The 21,116-nt window shown below is 37.0% G+C and overlaps 1 protein-coding gene across 18 annotated transcripts in view; it reads right to left on the bottom strand.

The window, feature by feature from the left end:
• The window catches only part of DLGAP1 (DLG associated protein 1), a 401,209-nt gene that overhangs the window by 129,262 nt on the left and 250,831 nt on the right, over positions 1-21,116 (bottom strand). For 16 of the 18 annotated variants that reach the window (XM_030266041.4, XM_030266040.4, XM_041714249.2 and 13 more), the window contains one exon: positions 8,867-9,892. In XM_030266041.4, coding sequence (XP_030121901.1) covers positions 8,867-9,820 — 954 coding nt within the window. In that variant the 5' untranslated portion in view covers positions 9,821-9,892. Of the gene's footprint in view, positions 1-591; positions 7,868-7,926; positions 8,818-8,866; positions 9,893-21,116 lie in introns of those variants that run through there. The other 2 variants (XM_030266045.4, XM_072924543.1) reach the window with 2 other exon arrangements.

Here is a 21,116-nt window from a genome sequence, read left to right as displayed (position 1 = left end):
AGGCCTCTGAGCCATCCAGCTTACTGAAACTTAAAACTTCGGCAAACCCCTGGCAATAAATTGCTACATGTATGAACACTAAGCCTGACAACAATTTCTTTCTTTTGATTAAATGGTTGATATAACATTCTTTTGTAAACAGAGCAGACTATAAAGATGAAATACTTCTACTAGCCAACATCTTACCTGGATTTAGCATCATTTAGTGTATAGATTACCTGTCCCAATCTTTAACTAAATTTATGCTGTTCTGCAAGTTTTCACACTTTGTCATTAGCCAGGTTGTACTGACCTGTCACTTCATTTAATGCATTTTTTGATATAAAGGAACTGGATTTTTTAATAGATAGCCTAGGACCCCTAATAAAGAAACAAAACAAACAGGTATACTGACCCCACAGTTTTCAAACATTCACTTCATAAACTCACATGTAGTAGTAGTATATGAAATAAGCCCAGGTTGTAATGAACAAGGATAAAGAAAACAGTTTTTTTAAAATTCAATTTCTAAACAATTAAATTAGAATATCTAATTTCCTTTATTTTTAAATTTTTAAAAAAAAGTTTCCCCCCAAATAGTTATTAACTTACCTTGCTGGATGAAATAGCAAACAGACTGTCTCTATAGCAAATTAAGTTCATTATTGATCTCTAGTTTTCTTTGGTTTATTGCAGCTGAAATCATTAAAGCTTCTCCCTGTGCTTTGCCAAAGCAATGTGGATGACTATAGAAGTAAACAAAAGGACTGGAAGGAGTGGCTAACCATCACTCACAGCAGTAGACTTGTAACTTTAGCTTTCTATTAGTATGCAAATACTTAATGAAATGAAATCACACAACTGAAGAACAATGCCTAATGACTGCTCAGTGCAGATTTTTCAAACCCATACAATTTGGTCTTCTCAGCCATTATTATGCCTCTTCTGCATGCTGTAAAGGAAGTTTCAATTGCCATCTTCCACTTACTGAGCCTATTCCCAGCAGTCATGAATATTGAATTAATCAGACCAATAAGGATGAGTAGAATTTCTTTCTATCAGTGTGCATACGTTAAGAATCACTGAAGTATGCAAAAAAAGGGAAGCCTTAGAAAGCAGAAAGGAAAATATATGTTTAATAAGCCTTAAGTGTTTTCAAAAAGGCAGTTAGGACAGTTGCCTTTATTTAGGGTAAATTTAATATGCTCAGTATCTGCAGCAATGTTTACTTTAGCTTATACTATTTGAGCAATCATGTTCTATTATAAATTAATATAATTTAGCTGACTTATCTCCACATTTTTTTAAAGAGGGGGAATTAGCACCCGAACAAAGATCTGTCCAAGATAGAGCATTACTTCCTCTACCCTGTACCCATCCCTTGCATCAAACCTGAACAAACAGGCTGAAGAACTGAAATCTTCCTTCACATAACAGTAGTTTGGAAAGTCTTCTAAAACCATATGAATCCTTAGAGGGTCAGCCAGTAGACAACATTCTTCAAGCACCACTCCAGTTTATGATGTTCATTCGCCAAAAGGTGTCTTGACCATTGGCTTGCCAATCTGATTCATACCCTATTTTATGAAGAGGAATGTGTGTCTTCTAAATGAAATTACCATGTCTTGGTTCCAGATAAATTTTTCTCCTTCTGCTTCATGTGTAAAAGTCCAACCAACCACAAAGAGGGGCACCCTGATACAATGATTCCATCCACTGCCTCGCAAGTTTGCCCCCCATAAACACCTTCTGCAGAAAGGAAGCCAAACAGCAACTACCACATCCATTAGCTGAGGTGAACATAACTGAAGGTCACAGAGCAGGGCTCTTGGCCAGGGCCTCAAACTAGAACTGCTTCAGTGATACATGGATGATATTCTCCAGTGGCAGAGGACAGACATTCGTTCTCATCTTTCGCAGTATCCTTGAAGCATTCAGTGCCATTGGTTATAATGACATATGGTTTCTTGCCCAATTAAGGATGACAGCTAACACAAATACCAATCCTTGAAAGGACACTTTCAATGACCAGCAGTAGAGAAATGTTCTCTCATTTCTTCTTTATATCTTTTGTGGTGAGTCACTTCAACAGCTGCATACAGTGACTGGTTGGCATCCAAAGCAATACTGTTAGATGAGATGCCATTTTACCTTTCTTTCACTGCACACAGGCACAAGTCTGCTATCAAGCAGACAGCAGGAAACTGGCTAGTGGGTGGAGAACATGTAGCTGAATCTGTATCCTTGGAAGAAAACAGATGTGGGGAGAGCGTTTTGAGAAGCAGCCCTTATGCTGTTTCTTTTGGCTGACTGTAACTCAGTAATCTCTGGTGCTTTGCTAATGTGCTCTCACAGGCAGCAGCTCTAAGTGATGCCCTTAAACTGCCATCTCCTGCTGGCTCTTGGCTTCTGTCACATTTTAGTGGCCAGGGGACAGGCTTCACTGACACTTTTACAAAGATTTCTTTTGGATTACAGCAATGCTATACACCTGTGAAATAAGCTTTCATTTGGCTGTAAGGAAACTGTCCTGGTTTCAGAACATCATGGTGTGTCTTCTCAGCAACTCCAAATGGTCACCAAATGGTCACCTGTGTCCTACAGTAGTGTTCCATAGGATATGAAATCAAGGTCATAGTCCTGACTCTCATCTGCTGGAAACTGAATTGCTACAGACCAGAAAACCTCAAAGATTTCCCAACAAACTGGTTTAGCAGGCTGGGGGTTATGTCAGCAAAGCAAAATTAGACAAAAACTTATTTGCATAAAAGACTCCTGGACACAATTCAGAGACTGTATTTGGGGGCCCTGGCCCTTCAGAATGGTCACAATGCCTTATCCAACTAAGCAACTACACATTGCTTAGTCTTCGGTGAGAGAAATACATACCTATCAGAAGCCCAAAGACGACAGTTCATTGCACAGTTTCAGGGTAAGAGGATGAAAGGACAAACAATATACAACAGATTGATGTTCTTATTGCTTAATTCACTAGTGACAGAAGCTCATCTGTGCAAGAACAGCACAAGAGCATTTGTAAAGCAGAACAAAACCTGTGGACAGATAACCCAGCTCAAACCACTCTTCTGGCACTGTAGCATTTCCTCCCTCAAAACCTGTACTGTGAATTCCATTTTTGAAACAAGCACAAAACCCCAACCCAATAACTGGATGAAGGGAAATACTCCTTATTACTTTGCACATTGCACATGTTTTCTTCCCCATCATTTTCATGTGTTTCCACAATAAAAGTTAAGGTTTCAAACTCAGAGGTGGCTTGAAATGATCTTCTTTGCTGGACTTGACTTGTCTTGAAGATTTTTTTTTTACTCTTGGTTTGGTCTTTTTTTTTAAAGTGAAAATGCTGAAAAGAGTAAGATTGGACTATTCTAAATATTTAAGGCTACAAAAAGGAATCAGATTCATGACTGAAACAAACCTTATCCATGAAGGAACTGAAATAGATACCAAATGCCAGCTGCTCTGTGCAGCCATAATTTTAGTAAACATTTCTGACCTAACAGTATATGTAATGAGTTTCACCCAAGTAGGTTGCTAAGTCCAATAAAAGGTATGCCAGTTGCCAGAATTATGTTCATTAATGGATGCACTATTAGAAAGTAAGGATGCTAACAGAATGAACAGACAGTAATTCAAATTAACCTGGAAAAAATAAGGTCAGTGCCAGTGTATTCAACACTGAGAAGTTACAGGATGGCAATGAAACTAAAGGACATAAAATTATGGAACATTGGCAGATAAAGTTGCAGCTGAAATTGCTGTTGAAGAGCTCTCTTTGTACTTAGGAGGCCTCCATTACTCAAGACACCAAAGGTCAGCACAGCATTCAATTAAGCAAATAAGGACACACCAGTTGTTAAGGTGAAATAAGTGGCAAGATTATGATCACCAACATAGCTGACAATTTTGTTTTTTTTTTCTATTTGTGTTGTTTTTTAGCTAAATTAAAGGACTGCAAAGATGAGGAAGATGAGTATATTGGCGTACTCTCCAACATATTTCTCTCAGTATAGTAACCACATCTTGGGTGGCTTGCGGGTAAGCTAAATAACCAAGATACCAGTTTAATGGAATTATCTGTTAGTAATATACATTTTCTAAATAAGCAGTTTTGTGCCTAATCTATATTTTCCACAAATTCCCTATCTATAAGCATTATTCATATTACCCACCTTACAATTTTAAAACCAAAATAAATTAGCTTTCTGAAAGTATTTTTTTCAGTGTTTATATGCTTACATACTAGTTCATTTTAAAATTCAAGAATATTTAAGAATTTCCAAATGTTTTCATGATTATTGCATTACCTGGAAGCTGACCTAGAATACATTAAAACATTTGACACTTTATTTCACATTTGTCCAAATTATTTCACTAGTTTTACTAAGAATTATCTCATGAGCTCATAAAAAAAACCTGGAAACTTATACTTCATATACTTTGTAGTTCTGACTGGAAAAATGAAAGAGAAATAGCATGTGCTTCATTAATTTTCAATTTATAATGGAATATGAGCCAAAAAAGCCATCAGATACATGAAAAATAGAAGATTTATACTAATGGATGTTAAAATTTATATATATATATATATATATATATATATATATATATATATATATAAATACTGGAAGATTAATTTGAATATGGTAGTTGCATCTGAAATGCAAACACCATAAATGAGGAAAACACAAACTGAAAATGCAAAAAAACTCACTTAGATGAACTTAGTATAACATATCTAACATAAATTGCTGTGCCATAAGGATAAACTCTTTGAAATGTAAGGTACCATGCTAACAAATCACTTTACACTTATTGATCCTTATTAGCACCCTGACCCTTAGGTCTATTTGGTCATCCATGGACACAGGCAACAAAAAGAGGCTGGCTGGATGGAACTGAAATTCAGCTGTCGTTCCTAAGAAACTGTGCCTTGTCCTGAGACTAGAAAACAAGTCATTTGGATAATGAGTTTCTCAGCACTACACATTGTATATCAATGCAGGCAACCTTCACAGAGGAAACTGAGTGCACTACTAACCAGAACGCTTTGTCATCAGAAAATTCTTATTACACCCAGAAACTTGGTTTGTATTTTTTAATAGTATTTTTCACAGTATCCCACCAAAGGACAAGCAAAGCAAATGTAGAACTTGAATGACTGCACTGTTGCCCCCACCTTCTGCGCTTCAGTTTCAGAAGTAAAATTTCCATCCTTAGCCTCAAGTGTCTGACACAACTGATATGAATCTCATCAGTTGCAATGAAAATAAAACTTATGACTGACCCACATAAGAAAAGAAAATTAAATTAATCTGAAAAGCGTCATTCTTCGTATTTTTCTCAGTCTCTTAACGAATGGACAAGGATAACAGGAGTGGTAATTACAGGGAAGATTAAATGGCAAAACTATAATCAGAGACAAACTCTTCAGTGTATTTGATACACTATTAGCTCCAAAAAATCATGAATTCATAGAAAACAAGAGTGTCAAAAGTATCTCCACGTGTATTTAGACCCTATTGTTTGCAGCAAAGGACTGCTGCTTATATGCTGTCTTAGGTTAATTTAATTTTTTTTTTCCAGAGCAGAAGCTAGCAGAGAAGTAGAGGCTGTCCAATTCTTTAAAATTTTTTATTTCAAGGCAGGGAAACCATCTTGAGGAAGCATTTTGATAAAACATGAACAATTCCTTCTCAGCATCCTTCACTGTAGTCCAACTGTAAAGCTGTATCAAATAGCACTTTCCTGAAATAAAAATCAACTCATAAAAAGAACCTTATCTTTCTACTATCCAGCTGCTCACTCTTGAAAAGAGAAATAGAAGATAAAAATGCAATTCCATTCCCAAAATGTGGGTAAGAGGAAAAGATTTGCTTGACAGTCTTTAGACTATTCTAGGACAATATCTGTTTCTGAAGATGCACAGTGTAGACCCAAGCCTCCCCTAGAACTCCAAGGATGCACACTGTGCCTCAGCACCAGGGGTGAAAGTGGAGCCTGGTGGGGTAAAGAAAGACAGTACAATGCAGAGGACTCTGCACTTGATCCAAATTCCAAATTATGAGAAATAAGCCCATCTGTAATACTAATTACTGCCAACACCTTCCACTGAACAGTTAAGTGGAAAATATCACAGCAAGTGAAATAATTGCTATTTCTATGTCTTTACACTGAGAATTCATGCAGATACTTTTGTGATAAAAGCCTTTACAAACAAATGGGAAGTCAATGTCTCCTGTTATCTATGATTTACTCAGATCTATCATGATAAAAAAAATTATCCTGAGTACCCTTTGTTGAAAAAAAGTTACTCCTTCATTGAATTCAGATACTGTGACAAGAAGAGATTGCATGAACAAGTAGCTGCTCTTTATATTATCAGAATTTACATCCTGGACCATAGACAACAATTTAAATAACAAGCAAGTTGATAAAAACATCTATTTAATATTTTGTGAGTTATAGAAAGCAACAAAGAAGCATCATAACAATGAAAAATTATCAGGGTTGTCCAGTGTTGTTGTGAATTTGCAGCTTTCATCTCATTTTGTGCTTTTCTAATTGTTCTAACACAGGACACCAGCCTTTTGGTGCAATAATGAGAAGTGCACCTGGAAACTAGCAGATGCACACAGTAACTCTACAACTCACTACCAGAGTAGAACTCTGCTTCTCTTAATATATATTTATGCTGCAGGACAGACAAAAGGCCTCAGTTTGGTCCTATGTCCCATTGTGCTTCACATTGTGGAAACACAAAAGGGAACAAAGTCCAAGACCCAAAGGGCTTGCAGTGTAAAAAGATAAGTGATATAGTGAAGAGAAAAGCAATAGGATGCAATCAAAATAGACTGACTTTTTAAATACCTACATGCATTTGTCATCCCTTCAAGCTGCCAAAAGAGAAGAATAATCCTGACCTGCTTCCTCAAATCTACTGTACTCTGTTTAAATATTACTTCCAATGTTAACTGATGCCTGGTTAAGATTCTCCTTTCAAAAAAAAAAAATTCAAAATACAGTTTCAAACCAATTATATTTCCCTGGATTTTACAACAGCATGCAATTAGAAGGAATAAAACAAAATTAAGTGAAAAGTGAAATAGAACTACCAGTGAGAATGAGAAACACAGTGAGAATGTAGTTATTCTAAGTGAGAATTTAGTTATTCTTGCCCTTGACAATTGTTGGACATATTTTCATACAGACACGGATAATGTCCTTTAATTCCACTTGAGGAGTCTATTCCTGTCAGTTAAACATTATCTAAAGGTCCCTATGGAGGTGTTCGTTTAAAGCTGATGCTGGCACAGTTTTTCACTCTTTTCTAGCCATCTGGTCACATACTGAATTTTCAGCTATTTTATCTATACCCAAAAGAAGGCTGAAGAAGTAAACAAAAATACCAAAAAAAAAAATCTCAGGGTTCAAAGTGACCACAACAATCAAGCCTAAAGTTATGATTTCTTCTTACTCACAAAATTCACATGAAAGATACTTAATAAAAAAAAAAAATACAAAACCTCAAAAGGTTGCAACCTGAGGCTATTTTGAAACCCCTCTCCCTCCCCAGCCCATACACAGAGCTGTAAACACACTGAGCATTTGTATTGCCCCCTCTTCCCCCACCCCACTCTCCGAAATGATAGAAAATATACATATCCCTTCCTTTACATTTAAAAATTAGCATCCCAGAGACTGGCAATCAAAATTATTTTGCATGACATTCCATAAAACCTTTTAAGATCAATTTTTAAATGCTGATGCCTCAGTCCTACGCTTTCTCTGCATTCTGACTTAAACAACAGAATGTGGAAGCCGACTGTCTCATTAAAGCACCCATATAATAGAACTTGCTACAGTTCTATACAAATAGAAAAGAGTCCCACTACATTAAAATGAAACCGAATTAGCTTAGCAAACCTCTTTTTTCCTCATGGTCTTCTCTCTTCTCTGTGCAACGTTGTTCCATCTTACACACACACTTAGATGTGCCATAAGTGCTTCTTTTAAAGTGCATAAAAGCTATCCACAGCTCTCCTAAGAATGAAACAGTTTTAATATTTTCTGATCCATGTTCCTGCCACAAACATTCACCGGCAGTATGATAGCTCCAAGAGGAGACATCTGATTCTTGACATTTAAAGATACAATACTGGTGAAAAATAGTGACGCTGTATTAACTGCAAACAGCTTGTGAGGGAGTAGGTGATGTACTCCTAAAATGTATAATCAGAACAAGCAATAATTTCAACCTTTTGATTTTTTATTTTTGACTCAGAGCCATAAAAAAGAGGAATAGCCTGATAAGCAAATCTGGACACATTACAATAACTATTTTAATAGAATTTATATTCTATGGAAAAAAGAAAAGTAGGTTGCTTTCCTGCTGAAGAAAGTATTAAGGTACCCCATAGTTTCTCAAAAGGGTCTCAAAAGCTTTCTTAAAAAATGAGCACTAAATGAAGGCAAAATTGAAATTACAGAAATCAAAGAATTTGTATCCTGGTAACATTCAGTTAATTGACATTGCAATGCTAAATGAAAGCACTAAAACATCAAATTCCCCATACCCCTACTGTGACAGCCTTATAAATTCAAAAGGTACACAGAAAGGTCTTATTTTTCCCACATGAAAAAAAAAATCCTGTTCTAACATGAACCGTTACTTTGAAATACTGAATTCTGGACCAAAAAAAAAAAAAAAAAAGCGGATATATTTTTAATTTTAGTAGTAGAACCCCTTGTTTGGTGATCAGTGACCTCTGGGGAAAGTTGAGACATCAGAGCAAACCTCCATCCCCCACAAACACCTGAGACAAGGCAGAGCACAGTTAACAGCAACCAGCTCTCCACACTGTACCTGGAGGTACTGACATGACCGTTCCTGCTGGCACGTCTCTGCCTTCACCACTGTCTGGTCCATGTTAACTGATGCTTTCTGGTAAACTTCACGGGCTCTGCTCACGGTTAATGTAGAGGACCAAGAGCTTTTCTTCATTAACTGGGAGTCCAAATTCACAGGCAGGTTTGCACAGGTAGAGCATTTGACATCATTATTGCTTCTGGAGGACTTCACAGTATGCTCGCTAATAGTGTTATAGGCTTCCATAAAGTATTGGGAAGAAGAGCGATCAGGGCATCTTCCCATGGTCATGACCCCACTGGGACCATGATAAATGCAAACATCATTGTCCAAGTTGTCATCTGAACTCCACCATCCTGATGCATTGGATCTGGGCTTACCTTCTGATCGCCTTTCCTTACTCTTGCTGCGCTTTCCATACCTCATCGTCTGTGACTCCTCTGGGCTTGCTTTCCCCCCATTGACGCTCCCCTTGGAAGGTCCTTCCAGCGAGTGGGACTTGGTGAAGAGCTTTTGGACAGAATGAACCAGGTGCCGGATCCTGCCCGGGCTGTCACTGCGGTGCTCCATGGCAGTTCGCTTGTACTGCAGGGTGTGGTAGCCATCCCGATTCAGGGGCAGCTGCCGCTCAAACTGGTCCAAAAGGTTGGCAGGAATGCGGTTGGTCTTGTTGGCAGTTCCGTGGGGAACCAGAGCGCACTCGTCCTTGAGTTCGTGGTGGGAACTGTAATGCCTCCGGGGAAATGTGCTGCTGGCAATCTGATCATTGTAGGGCACCATGCACTCGGCCTGGAAAGAGTTCCTCTGAGTGTAGTAAGGGTGGTCTGCGGGGTGGGGGTCCACTGGGTTTAACAAATATGGCTTCCTGTCCTGGTGGTGTGGCAGGCTGTCACATGCAGGGTCACAGCCAACCCCGTGATGGTGACTGCGGCTGCCAGATAATCCCTTCATCGCTGATGGAAAACGAGTCCCAAAGTCATCTAATACGTATGGCTGTGAGACAGGCAGAACTCAGAGAAAGGCCTAAAAGATAAGAAATACAACAGAAGATGTAAGATATTCAAGCTGAGAGAATAAACACAGTGTGTACAATTAACATTCTTTGTTTCTTATCGCAAAAGTAACTGAAATAAAAACTCTCAGACTCTTTTTATAATTTAATCTTTTCCACGTCCAACATGGTCATAAAGATACCTAAGCAGTACACAAGAAAAATTATCATGTGCCATTAGCTGCAAACAGATGAAAACAATGTTTCCAATATGAAAAGCAAGATAGATATTGTCACCTCTACGCTAAAAACTCAGTCCTGAAAACATTCATGGACAGGGACATCCCAGGATGCCTTAAGTGCCCACCTGCATATTTTCAAGGCCAAATGGACTTGAAAAAGATCTTTTCTTTAATGGAACACTTTCTGGGCTTCTTTGGGCCAAACACAAAGCCTGGTGCAATTAATGGGAAACCTTTCTCTAACTTCAATGAATTTTTTTACTCAATCTCCATGTCATCTACCTGGATTGTAATCATCTCAAGGCAACAGCAAAACATTATTTCTGTAAGTTCTTTTCAAATTAAGAGTAAAATAACAATAAATTACATTAACTGTCAGAACCAAGCCAAACCAACTATTTAACATCCTATATATCTGTGAGGTTTGTATTTACTATTTTCTGGCTCCTACTCACTAAAACACCCTATTTTATTCTGCTAATGCACAGCTTGATTTATTTCTCAATAATTTTTCATTATTCTAAGCAGTGTTTATATATCCCTACATACTCCTACCATTAAAAGAACTGGGATAGCCAAACCTTGCACACAACGACAGTTAATAACAATAACACTTAATTCTTGATTGCAGTTATTTGTCCCTGAAGTGACTCACAATGCTGTAGAATATGGATCACAACAAATTGAAAGTGGAAATCTTCATCCCAAGTGATATAATAACCACTCTGTTTGAGCCAGATGCCTCATTTCAGCCCTCAATGCTAGCAAAAGTCTGGATGCAACCTATGAGCTACTAATGTGTATATTATGAGGTTTCAGGTGTGGGAAAGCAGTCTCATGGTGCCATCTGAGAAGCTGAAGGGCAGAGAACTCCTTAGAGGATGTTTTCTTATACTACACTTTAATGGGTGTCACTCAGCTACTTTACTCCTTTCTGGCACAGCTAATCACATAAATACTTTTGGAAATGTAACTCTTGAGATCTTTCTTGGAGTAAGGATAAACATACCCAGCAAGCAGGTTTCCACTGTGCTCCTCCAGCACTCTCTCAGCTAAAGTTCATGTTTTAACAGGTTGTGGACATTGTACCCACTGGCAAATTGGTAATAATGAAGTTTTCTAAAATAGCATTAAGTTAATGCCAGTCTGGAAAAGCATGCTCTGCACTTCATCTGAACTTATTTTATATTTTCTTCTGAATCTGCAGCAAGCCAAACAGGAGTTTTTTTCAGTATGCTTCAAAGCTAATCTGGACATCCCACATTTTATTCCCCCCCACTGGATCCCTGCAATGCAGAAAATGTTCCTTTTCAGGAGACCTTGAATTTAAAAAAAAGTTTTCAAAACACCACAAAAGGCTCTTGAAATATTCCAAATGGATAAGCTAGTCAGCTGATTTACCTAAAGAGGAAAATGGCTAAAGGCACCTTTAAAAGCATGAAAATAATATATTCAGGGAGCTGTACTTGTCAATTACATTGTAGTGACAATCCTTAGCACATCTAAAAAGAATTTTACATCCCTACCATAGTTTTAAAATATGATCTATTAGTCTGTGTAATTGAGGAACATCCAAAGGGATGTAGTAGCAGATTAATTAGTTAGGTAATAGAAAATGTGACTTGAACAAAGATATCCCATCAAGCAGAGTACTTCTAAATGATATAGAGACCAAATAAAAAATACTCTAATCTTTGCTATCTATGAATATCTTTTACATATCAAGGTTTATGAAAACAAAAATTCAGCCAGTTTTTTTAAACTTAAATCCATAAATCCATTTGCAATCATGCAACAGTCCTTAGGATGATGGATAAATTCTCTTAAGGCTAAAAATAGACTAGTGTGCTATATAAGATAAAAAAAATATTAAACCTCTCCTCAAAGATAGACAAAAGATGTGAAAGAGTACAACTAACTGGGACATACCCTAAAATAGTGATTTATTTTCATTTTTTCCCTATCTGAATGGCTATGAAATTTTCATATACTGTGGAAAAAAGAGTATATGTAGGTAAAGAACCAAAAGGACCAACAATTCACAGCATAGTAAAGTCATGACAGGCACAGGGGATGTAATGGAATTATCGAGAAAATGCAGCTTTAAAATACTGATACAGAAAATGGCTGGGATCAGGAAACACTTGATCTGGTTTATAGACTGTGACAGAATATTGTGGAAAACCTTGAAACTAAAAACAAGCTTAAAACATGGAGCTATGTTTTGACCTATGAGAATAGCCATGTTACCAGCTGTGTTTTGGATGGACAGGCAATACGGATGCTAAGGAGGATGTGCAAAAAGTGGTAAAAAGTGAAAAAGCTTATGATAAGTGACATTTGTCTGTATAGAGAGAAAACGACAGGCTTTCAAAAAAATTGTGGAGGAAGATTGGCTAAGCACTGCTATATGAGCTTGGATGGCAAGTAGGATGGAAATGTTTAGGAGAGAAAATACATGTATTTTGAGTCTCAGCTGTCAGTAGATCTTTTATGAGGAAGTACTGGAGATAAAAAGCAGAAGATAGGATCTACCCAAAAGGAATCAGATGAACAGATAAGGAGAGTAACAGAGAAAATGCTTGTGAAAACAAAAGATCATAGAGTTATGAAAAATCAGATTTAAAAGAGGTGGAAAAAAAGAAGAAACAAACAGAGAGTGATAGAAAAATCAAGCCAAAACCAAAAGGGAGAAACCAACCTGTGTAACAAAAAGGAGTGGTGGTAATTTATTCCCAGCTCCTAAACTGCTGGATGCATTAAGAGAGGATTTTTTCTTTTTCTGGTGAAACAGCACTGAAACATTTATTTTGTCATGAAAATTGTGATTTAAAATTCCCACATAAGCATTTACTAGAATATAGCTTCATTTTACCTTAACTGTATTACTGCTGCCAGAGCATTGAAAGAGCAATGAATTAGGAAAAAACCCAATCATGTACCATAGAACACCTTCCAGGAAGGAAAGAATAAGTATTGAAGAAAGAAGTGTTGCTTTTCTTAAATATTTAGTGGACAATTCTTCTGCACAAAATCAATCCAAACACAAAACCTAAACCACTCTCACACCTCGATCCTGTTTTAATATGTTAATATATGCCTAGAAAAAATTTCTGTCTCTGATTTCATCAGGATTTTTCTAAGAATATGCATCATATTCCATAATTGTGTTGCCTGAACCTATACCTCCATGTTTAGGGCAATTAGCAGCTGGAGACAGGTCTGTCTGTTCATACCATGAGTAGTGAGAGGAAGCCAATTAAGGATGTTATTTTATTGGTATATTTTGGTCAAAACAAGAACATTTAATTGTTCATGAAATAGGGCAAGACAATTGATGAGCACATTAATAAACAGTACAAATAGCAGTTCTATAGACAGCAGAACAAACCTACTTGGTGGCATAGGAATAAAGGAGATGTTAAAGAGATACAGCATTGTAAGAACACTTAATACTTTCAACATTCATGTTACATTTGCTTTTGTTTTCTTGAGGATGCCCTTGGTAAGAACAATACAAATATATTCATCCTTGTCCCTAATGTGGTGTCCCTAATGCATAACAATTTCCTGGAATAACCTAGGGGCTACAAAAATGCCTATTTAAATCCTATGTAATTAAAATGAAAATAAATGCAAAATAACAAAACCTGAATGTAGAAATCACCTTATTTTTTTACAAATTTCATTTAACTGTATTGTCTATTCATGTGTTCCAAATTTACTCATAAAACACATCTTTGAGAAACATATTCTTTCCCTTAGATATATATTCAACCTTCTGTCTTAGAAAAGATTTACTGATATGCCCTTGAGCCCCTCCAGCCTCATCCAACAAGACTGCAGAATGCAGAATATGCTGGGTCAGAGGAAGGACTCCTCTTCTTGAGCAGCAGCACTCCTTGTCTCCCTGTTCCACTTACAGGTGGAAGAGGTAGAGCTCAGGAAGGAGGGAGGGGTGGGAGGATGGTGTTTTACTCTTCATTATCCTGTTCTGATTTTGACCGGTAATAAATTCAATTAGCTTCCCCAAGCTGAATCTGCTTTCACTGTTACCCATGGTGGTAATTGGTTTGTGATCTCTCCCTGTCCTTATCTCAACTCATGAGACTTTTGTTTTTCTCTCCCTAGTCCAGTCGTGGAGGGGAGTGATAGAACGACTTTGGTGGGCACCTGACATCCTGCCAGGGTCAATACCCCACAGGCTGATGGACTTTTGGTTGCCTTGGTGCTCCTTCTTGCCCCTTTTTGAAGGCAGGGATAACCTTTGCTTTCCTCTAGTCCTCAGATACCTCTACTGACTGCCATGACCTTTTAAGATGATTGAGAGTAGTCTAGCAATGATGTCCACCAGTTCCCTCAACACTCTTGGGTGCATCACATTCCATCAGGGTCCACAGACTTTCTGGATGTGTAAAGTTTTACTCCATGGTCGCTAACCCAATCCTTATCAACCATGGGGAAGTCTTCTTTTTCCAACAGAGAAGTCACCAACAGACACCCTAATTAGGCATAATAAGGGCCACAGCACCGTGGGTCTAATATCTTTGTCTGCTCAGAGACCAAGGAGTGAGGGACGTTGATTTTTTTATTATTGTTTGGTGAGTGTGGTTCTTCTAAGATACCATTCAAAGAGTCAGATGACACTTCCAAATCTTCAGGTGTCTGCCAGGTCCAGAAACTGAAGCATTGGGACAGAGGTGGAAGACATTATGTGCAAACACATAATGCATTCACATGTATGTTCAACTCTGAGTGAGGAGGGCATTTAATCATATGCACAAATTGAACCAATGATGCTTCTTAGCAGTACTATTTATAGTTGTACTCTCATTTTATGCTCTGTGGTAAACAAAGATAGGTTCTGATTTCCATACTAAACTCCCAAGGTTCCAGAATTTGCTTATTTATTTAATCCCACACTATGGAATGTTCTCGGTGAAATTCCTTTCCCAGTTCTCAAAATTTACAAACAGATGGAAAATATGATTATGGTAGAAACTTCCACATGCTCTTCATGCAGAACATTGCATTATTGCAAAGGTCTTGATATTTTGCAGCCATTATGTGGTGCTTTTTTGTTACATTGCATCACATTAATGAAAATCTAGACATCAATAAAAGGATATATATTCTAAAATTCATCTGTCCACATATTTTATTAAAGGTGTTCAAAAGAAAATGAGGTCTCAAATTATCTCCCTAATACATTTTGGCATGTAATATGAACAATTCAGTGCCTTGGGTAAAACTCTCAAAAGAACATCTAATTTTTGCTTCTGTGTCAGCAATCACACCAGACAAGTGATATTTACAATATAATTTAATCTTGAACAGTGGACAGGGAGTCATAAAGAGAAATATATTGGCCAGTCAACTCATTCCAAGTGCATGGGGAGATCAATAAGTGGAAGAAACTGGGGAAAAAAAAAACATAATTAAGCTTTAGCTGATCTTGAGAAGGCCCTTGTGAATGGTACGCCTATCAGAAAAAAAAACAAGAGAGACATCCCACCAATGGCATCATAAAAACTGGTGGGGTTTTTTTTCTGTCTGCATCCAACAAGTTTTAGTTTGCATATATTTGTGGTATCAGGTATCAAATTTAAATTTGACTGCTGTTTCCATCCATGTGCTTTTGGTGAACAACTGTGGTGGTCAGCACCAGAAGAGTATGTGCCTAAAAGTTTTGGGCTTGGTTTTACTTTCTTCATGTCTGTGGCTAAAAGCAAGTTGATTCGCCACTAGGAGTGTCACGAAATCTGTAGTCACTAAGGTAACCAAACACATAATTAACCTCTGAGTCATATGTAAATACACTACAAAGTCTGCAAGATTCTAATATTCATAGTCAGCAAAATTTTGACACAAAGAGACCAATTTTTTCAATCCTCTCAGGAGTGTGACTGGCAATACGCAGGATTGCATGCAAAGATCTTGGCTCTACAAAAATAAGTACTAAACTGTGACTGTCTGCTCTTACACTCTCCTGATTTGCACACAAAGTCACAGTCAACTTTAAAAAAATTCTGATCTGCTTCAGTAATAATATACAGTGCAATTAGACTACTCATTACTTTCCTGTGGTGTAGGAGAGAGTCTGACTCGACAAGGTGCAGTTGGAGAGCCTGTTGTGAATTCAGAACTGCCAGTGGACATTTTCTTCTCCCAGAAAGAAAACAAATAGGATATTAAGTCTGTATAATGTGCAAGTAAATATAAATGTCATATAGGCAGTGTTGAAGCATATACCCCATACCCAAATTTAGATGTTGCATTTTAACCTCCTCAGTCTGGAGGATGCTAAGCTTTATGACCTTAGTATTTTGTTTAAGCAGAATTTGCAATGCATTTCCAGAATGCTTTGTCTGGGGAAAGAGCAAAAGGGAATGAAAAGGAAGATACACCAAAATTGGGAATCAGGTACTTACCTGGGCTACGTTCTTTTAGGTACCTTATTGTTGCATCTAAGTTTGCAACTCTATTTTGTTTGCTTTCTTCAGAAGATTTTTTAAAATGAAAGGATTACAGTCACTATTTTCTATCAATTTGCAAATAATCAATATAATATGGGTGTCTTCTACTATCTCTGGATAACAAAAGGTAGCAGGTATGAGGAACAGGTCAAACATTCCTACACCACTGGCATCTGATAAAAATAGAGGGGCTATCACAGTGGCATAAAACATACACCATTAAATGACTAATACAGATACAGAGATATCAGGTATGTGTCTAGATTCCTGCAGGCTGGTCAGTTATGGATGTCAAAGGTTTATTTCTCTTGTAGGAATGAGGTGATCAGCAGATAAAAGCTAAAAATTAATTTTTTTCCTGGCAAAAGCAAATAAATTCATGGTCTTCAATGTAGTCACATAATGAAAATGGACATTTTTGTACTAAAACAAGCTCTTGATCCTCATTGCAAGGCCACCAGCATGATTGAGTCTAGGAGCCACTATAGCTACTAGTGACTGACAGGGATCTAATGGAAGCTTCTGATCAGGGCTTGCACCAACATTACAGAAATCCCATCTGCACAGGTTATTAACTCATTTTCTACCAGTTTTTAAAGTGTTTTGCAATTCTGAAGCATGGCAGTGGGACAGGTATCACAGTTAAATTTTTGCCTGAGCTACAGATTTTCATGCTCTCTAAAGCTTTTCTACAGGTGCATCGAAAGAACAATATTCACTGTAAAGCCAGGGAACTGACATTAGTCAAGACAGCTGAGAATCCATACTTTGACTTCTGTGGTGGCAGTGACAGTGTGATTGCATAATTACATGACTTTGCTGGTCTTGACCAGTAAATCTCATGATTTAAACTGTCTCTAAGCTTTTTATTCCTTGCTATTTAGAGATCAAGTGAAACATTATGTTAAATATTTTTTGCTTCATGGAAAATCACTCAATTTAATGAAACATATTTTTACAAGACTCTGTCTACAGCTTCAGACTTACAAACCCTGACCTCATTTAGCAGAAATAGTGATGATTTCTTTGAGAAAATATTCTTCCAAGTACAGTATAATATTTTAAGTCCAAGCGAAAGTGGATGCTACAAAAACATAAAAGCACAAGAATCTCTAGGCTTGCAGATGGTCTCCTATCTTGGCTTTCAGTTCATAACTCTGTTTGAATGGTGCCTTCCCTGATCATCTGTTGTCAGCCCAGAAACTAATGAAAAAGTGTCTTAGTGGAGAAAACTCCATGGAAATGCTACAGAAGCTCTGTGAAGACTAAGGGTAAGAGTTGTACAGACACTGCTTTTCACAGAATGACAATCCAGGCCATATTAGACACCACACTAGCCCACTGGTTAACACTCACTAGCTCACCAGAAAGAACCCGCAAAGCCTCAGAGAAACTCTCCCACATCACAACTATGAGTAAGAACATCCTGGAAAATTCACTTCATGGTCATTTTGGTATTATGGAGCTTTAGCTGCAGCAACAAATGTCACCACTAAGATCACCCTGCTTGGTCATGGATATATTCCAAGCCCTGTGTGCCCAAGCCAGGTTTCTCCAGTGAGGCAGCAGGAAAAGAGGAGAGGCACACAATGCCAAGAACATTCTGCTCATATGCAAGACCAGCTAACTCCTACATGGGAGAAGACTGACTCCTGGGAGAAACAGGAAAAGCCCTCTCTGAAGGTGTGAGATAAAAGAGCTCAGCCAGCAGGGCAGAAAACTCATTGGTAGAAAACAGTCATGCTTAGATCAAAACTTAATTTTTTTTCATTTCAACCTGTTCCTCTCAGCTCAATCTAAAAGTAAAAACCAGTAATTTTGAGCTCAGTTAGATACTGAATATGAAACACCTGATTAAAAGGCAGACAGTAACAGGATTCTTGATTTCCTAAAACATTGCTGTAGTACTGAACTTCATGAATTTAAGGTTTAAAAAAGCCCACAAGCAACTAAAAACTGTAACAAATCCTCACATTGTCTGTGGTATATAAATGCAACATGTTGATTGCCTTGTCTTTGATGGCTACAGTAACTGATCAATATTTGTTATTACACAGTAGAAGAAATAGAAATGCTTTCCAGCTTTATAGCAATGCTGTGAAATACAGTTAGATTTGGCAGAACTCTTAAGCTGCTTACTCAAATCAACTTGTCTCATTTCACCTCTACTGGCATAAAAAAATAATAAGAAACCTTAAAATCTTCTTTTCAGAGGGAAACATTTACCACATATATTTTCTCAAGTGATTTTAGCAACCATTTTTAAGGAGGACTATTTTTCACAGAATACCATAAAATTATTTTGTGCTATGGCAAACAGGGAAATAAATCTTAATTTACGAAGAATGTCTGAAAAAAATTACTGGTACTTTCAGAAAGCTCCTTATCAAGTATGTCATAGAGTAAAATGTGACAGCAAAAGGAAGAGAAAGTCTGTGGGCAAAATGTTCTTCCCCAGGCACAGCACATGATAGCGGCTGCATCCCCTCTGGGACACAATTCTGCCCTTGAACAGGGGATACAACTTTTCCTCTTCTGCTTTGAGCCGTCATTCAGTTCCACCCAAAACACCAAACCACCAGATCATTTAATCTATTAATTTACAAGAGCAATAATTTAAAAGTTTCAAAGAACCCCTATAACAGTAAATGTCATTTTTGGGCATGATTCTGACTGTAAACATAAAAAAGTAAAAATTAATATCTCAGACTTTTCTGCTATTATTTATGCACGGGGAATTTGCTTCTACTGTGCTCATACCTTTTTTTTTTTTTTTGGCGCATTTTCCAATAAATGGAACCAATGGTCTGCACATATCTGGATTTAAAGATTAGAGAAAAATTCTGAGAAGTTTATCTTGAACTTCTTTTTGGTATGTTTACTTATGCATGCAAATGGCACATAAGAATTTGATTGTAGGAACTATGTTTATCCAATAAAGAATCAGAAAAGGATTCTATTAATAAACAAGTTAAATTGAAACAAAACTTAATTACTGCATACAAACTAATGAACCCCTGCAAGCAGACTAAAAACTATTCAGTGAAATAATATTTTCTAAACAGTGAACATGCCTTAAACATTTCAGAAAAGGCTTTCAGAATAGCTTTTAAGTCAGGAAGAGGCAAAAATAACTGAAAAAATTATTTGATGAAATGAGTTATTATGAATAATAATCTGATGTTGGATGGCCAAACAGGAAAAAATAAAAAAAACCATGCTTATAAGCTAGACTAGCAAAAGTCAGCTTTGCAATGCTACAGAATTTAACTGTGACTTGTTTACTTCCACAGTTTGTGACTGATCTTTTACCAGTTTGATGAAACCACTCAGGATTCACTCCGGAGCTTTGACACTGTGAGGGATATGGTGGTGGTACCCTTATATTAGATGCCAGCTAAAACGCTTGTGCATGAACTTCACATCCATGTTTTCAAGAAATGCTGATTTGAAGATGATTTCTCTTCACTATGTTCATGCTTTACAGAAGCTCATCACAAATGACTGTGCTGAGATACACAAAATGGTAAATGAACATCTTACTCCTGAAGGATGTTTGACTTCATCAGCACATTAGGCATTTATACAGTGCATGTTTCACTCTTGGGAGCTCAGAGGGAATACCAAAGCACCGGACGCTGTTATTTTATACTAGCTTTGTCTGAACTTCACACATGGCTGACATGAGACACAATAAAAAAGAACGGAATTAAGACTTTTCTTTATATATAGAGAGTGAAGAAGTCAAAATCAAGGAAAATATCCTCAAGAATATTTTCATTTCACTTCAATTTTGCTGTATTAAGAAGCATTCATTGATACAGAAAAATTGAAGTGAGGGAGGGAGTGGAAGAGAAAGTACTAAAAGAAAAGGAGGAAGAGGAAGTATGAGCTTAATTCCCTTTTTTGTTGCATGCTACTATTTCCAGCAAAGCCCTGATTGATATAACTTTACAGATCTCAATGGAATTGCTCCTGAGACCAACACGAATATTATGAAATGAACTTAATTTCTGCTTTTAATATTTGATGGCTTAAAGAAATAGTATAGAGTAAGTATTCTCCATCATATGAAGTAGGTAGAATTTTAAAACTGTTAATAATGTGCTTTAAAGGACAATGTTTTTGGTAACTCAGTACTTCATCACACAAAACTACCATAAATGAAATACACTTTAAAGAACTCCTGAAATTTAATTTACATGCAATTGCAAATGATAGAGTGTTCATATACTGGAATACTATACACTATAAAGCGAAAAGCTTTATATCTAGGTTCTACTGCAAAGCATCTTGTTATGAGTATTTAAAAAAACCCCAAAGAAATAGTGCATTTGAAGTTATTTTTAATTAAAAGAAGTTCTACTATTCTGTAAAAAAAAACCCTGCAGAGTAATATGCAAATGTGCAATAAATATTTCAGAATAAATACTTCAGAAAAATGTTTCTTTAGAAGAGTAACACCATAAGCAGGCTACCATATATGTCAAACCAGTAATATACGCAGAACTTATTGTTCATTCCTTGTTGCTTACTCC

Source organism: Taeniopygia guttata, chromosome 2 (genome assembly GCF_048771995.1).
Source record: "Taeniopygia guttata chromosome 2, bTaeGut7.mat, whole genome shotgun sequence".
Taxonomy (NCBI): domain Eukaryota; kingdom Metazoa; phylum Chordata; class Aves; order Passeriformes; family Estrildidae; genus Taeniopygia; species Taeniopygia guttata.
This window is presented reverse-complemented; position numbering and strand designations above follow the sequence as displayed.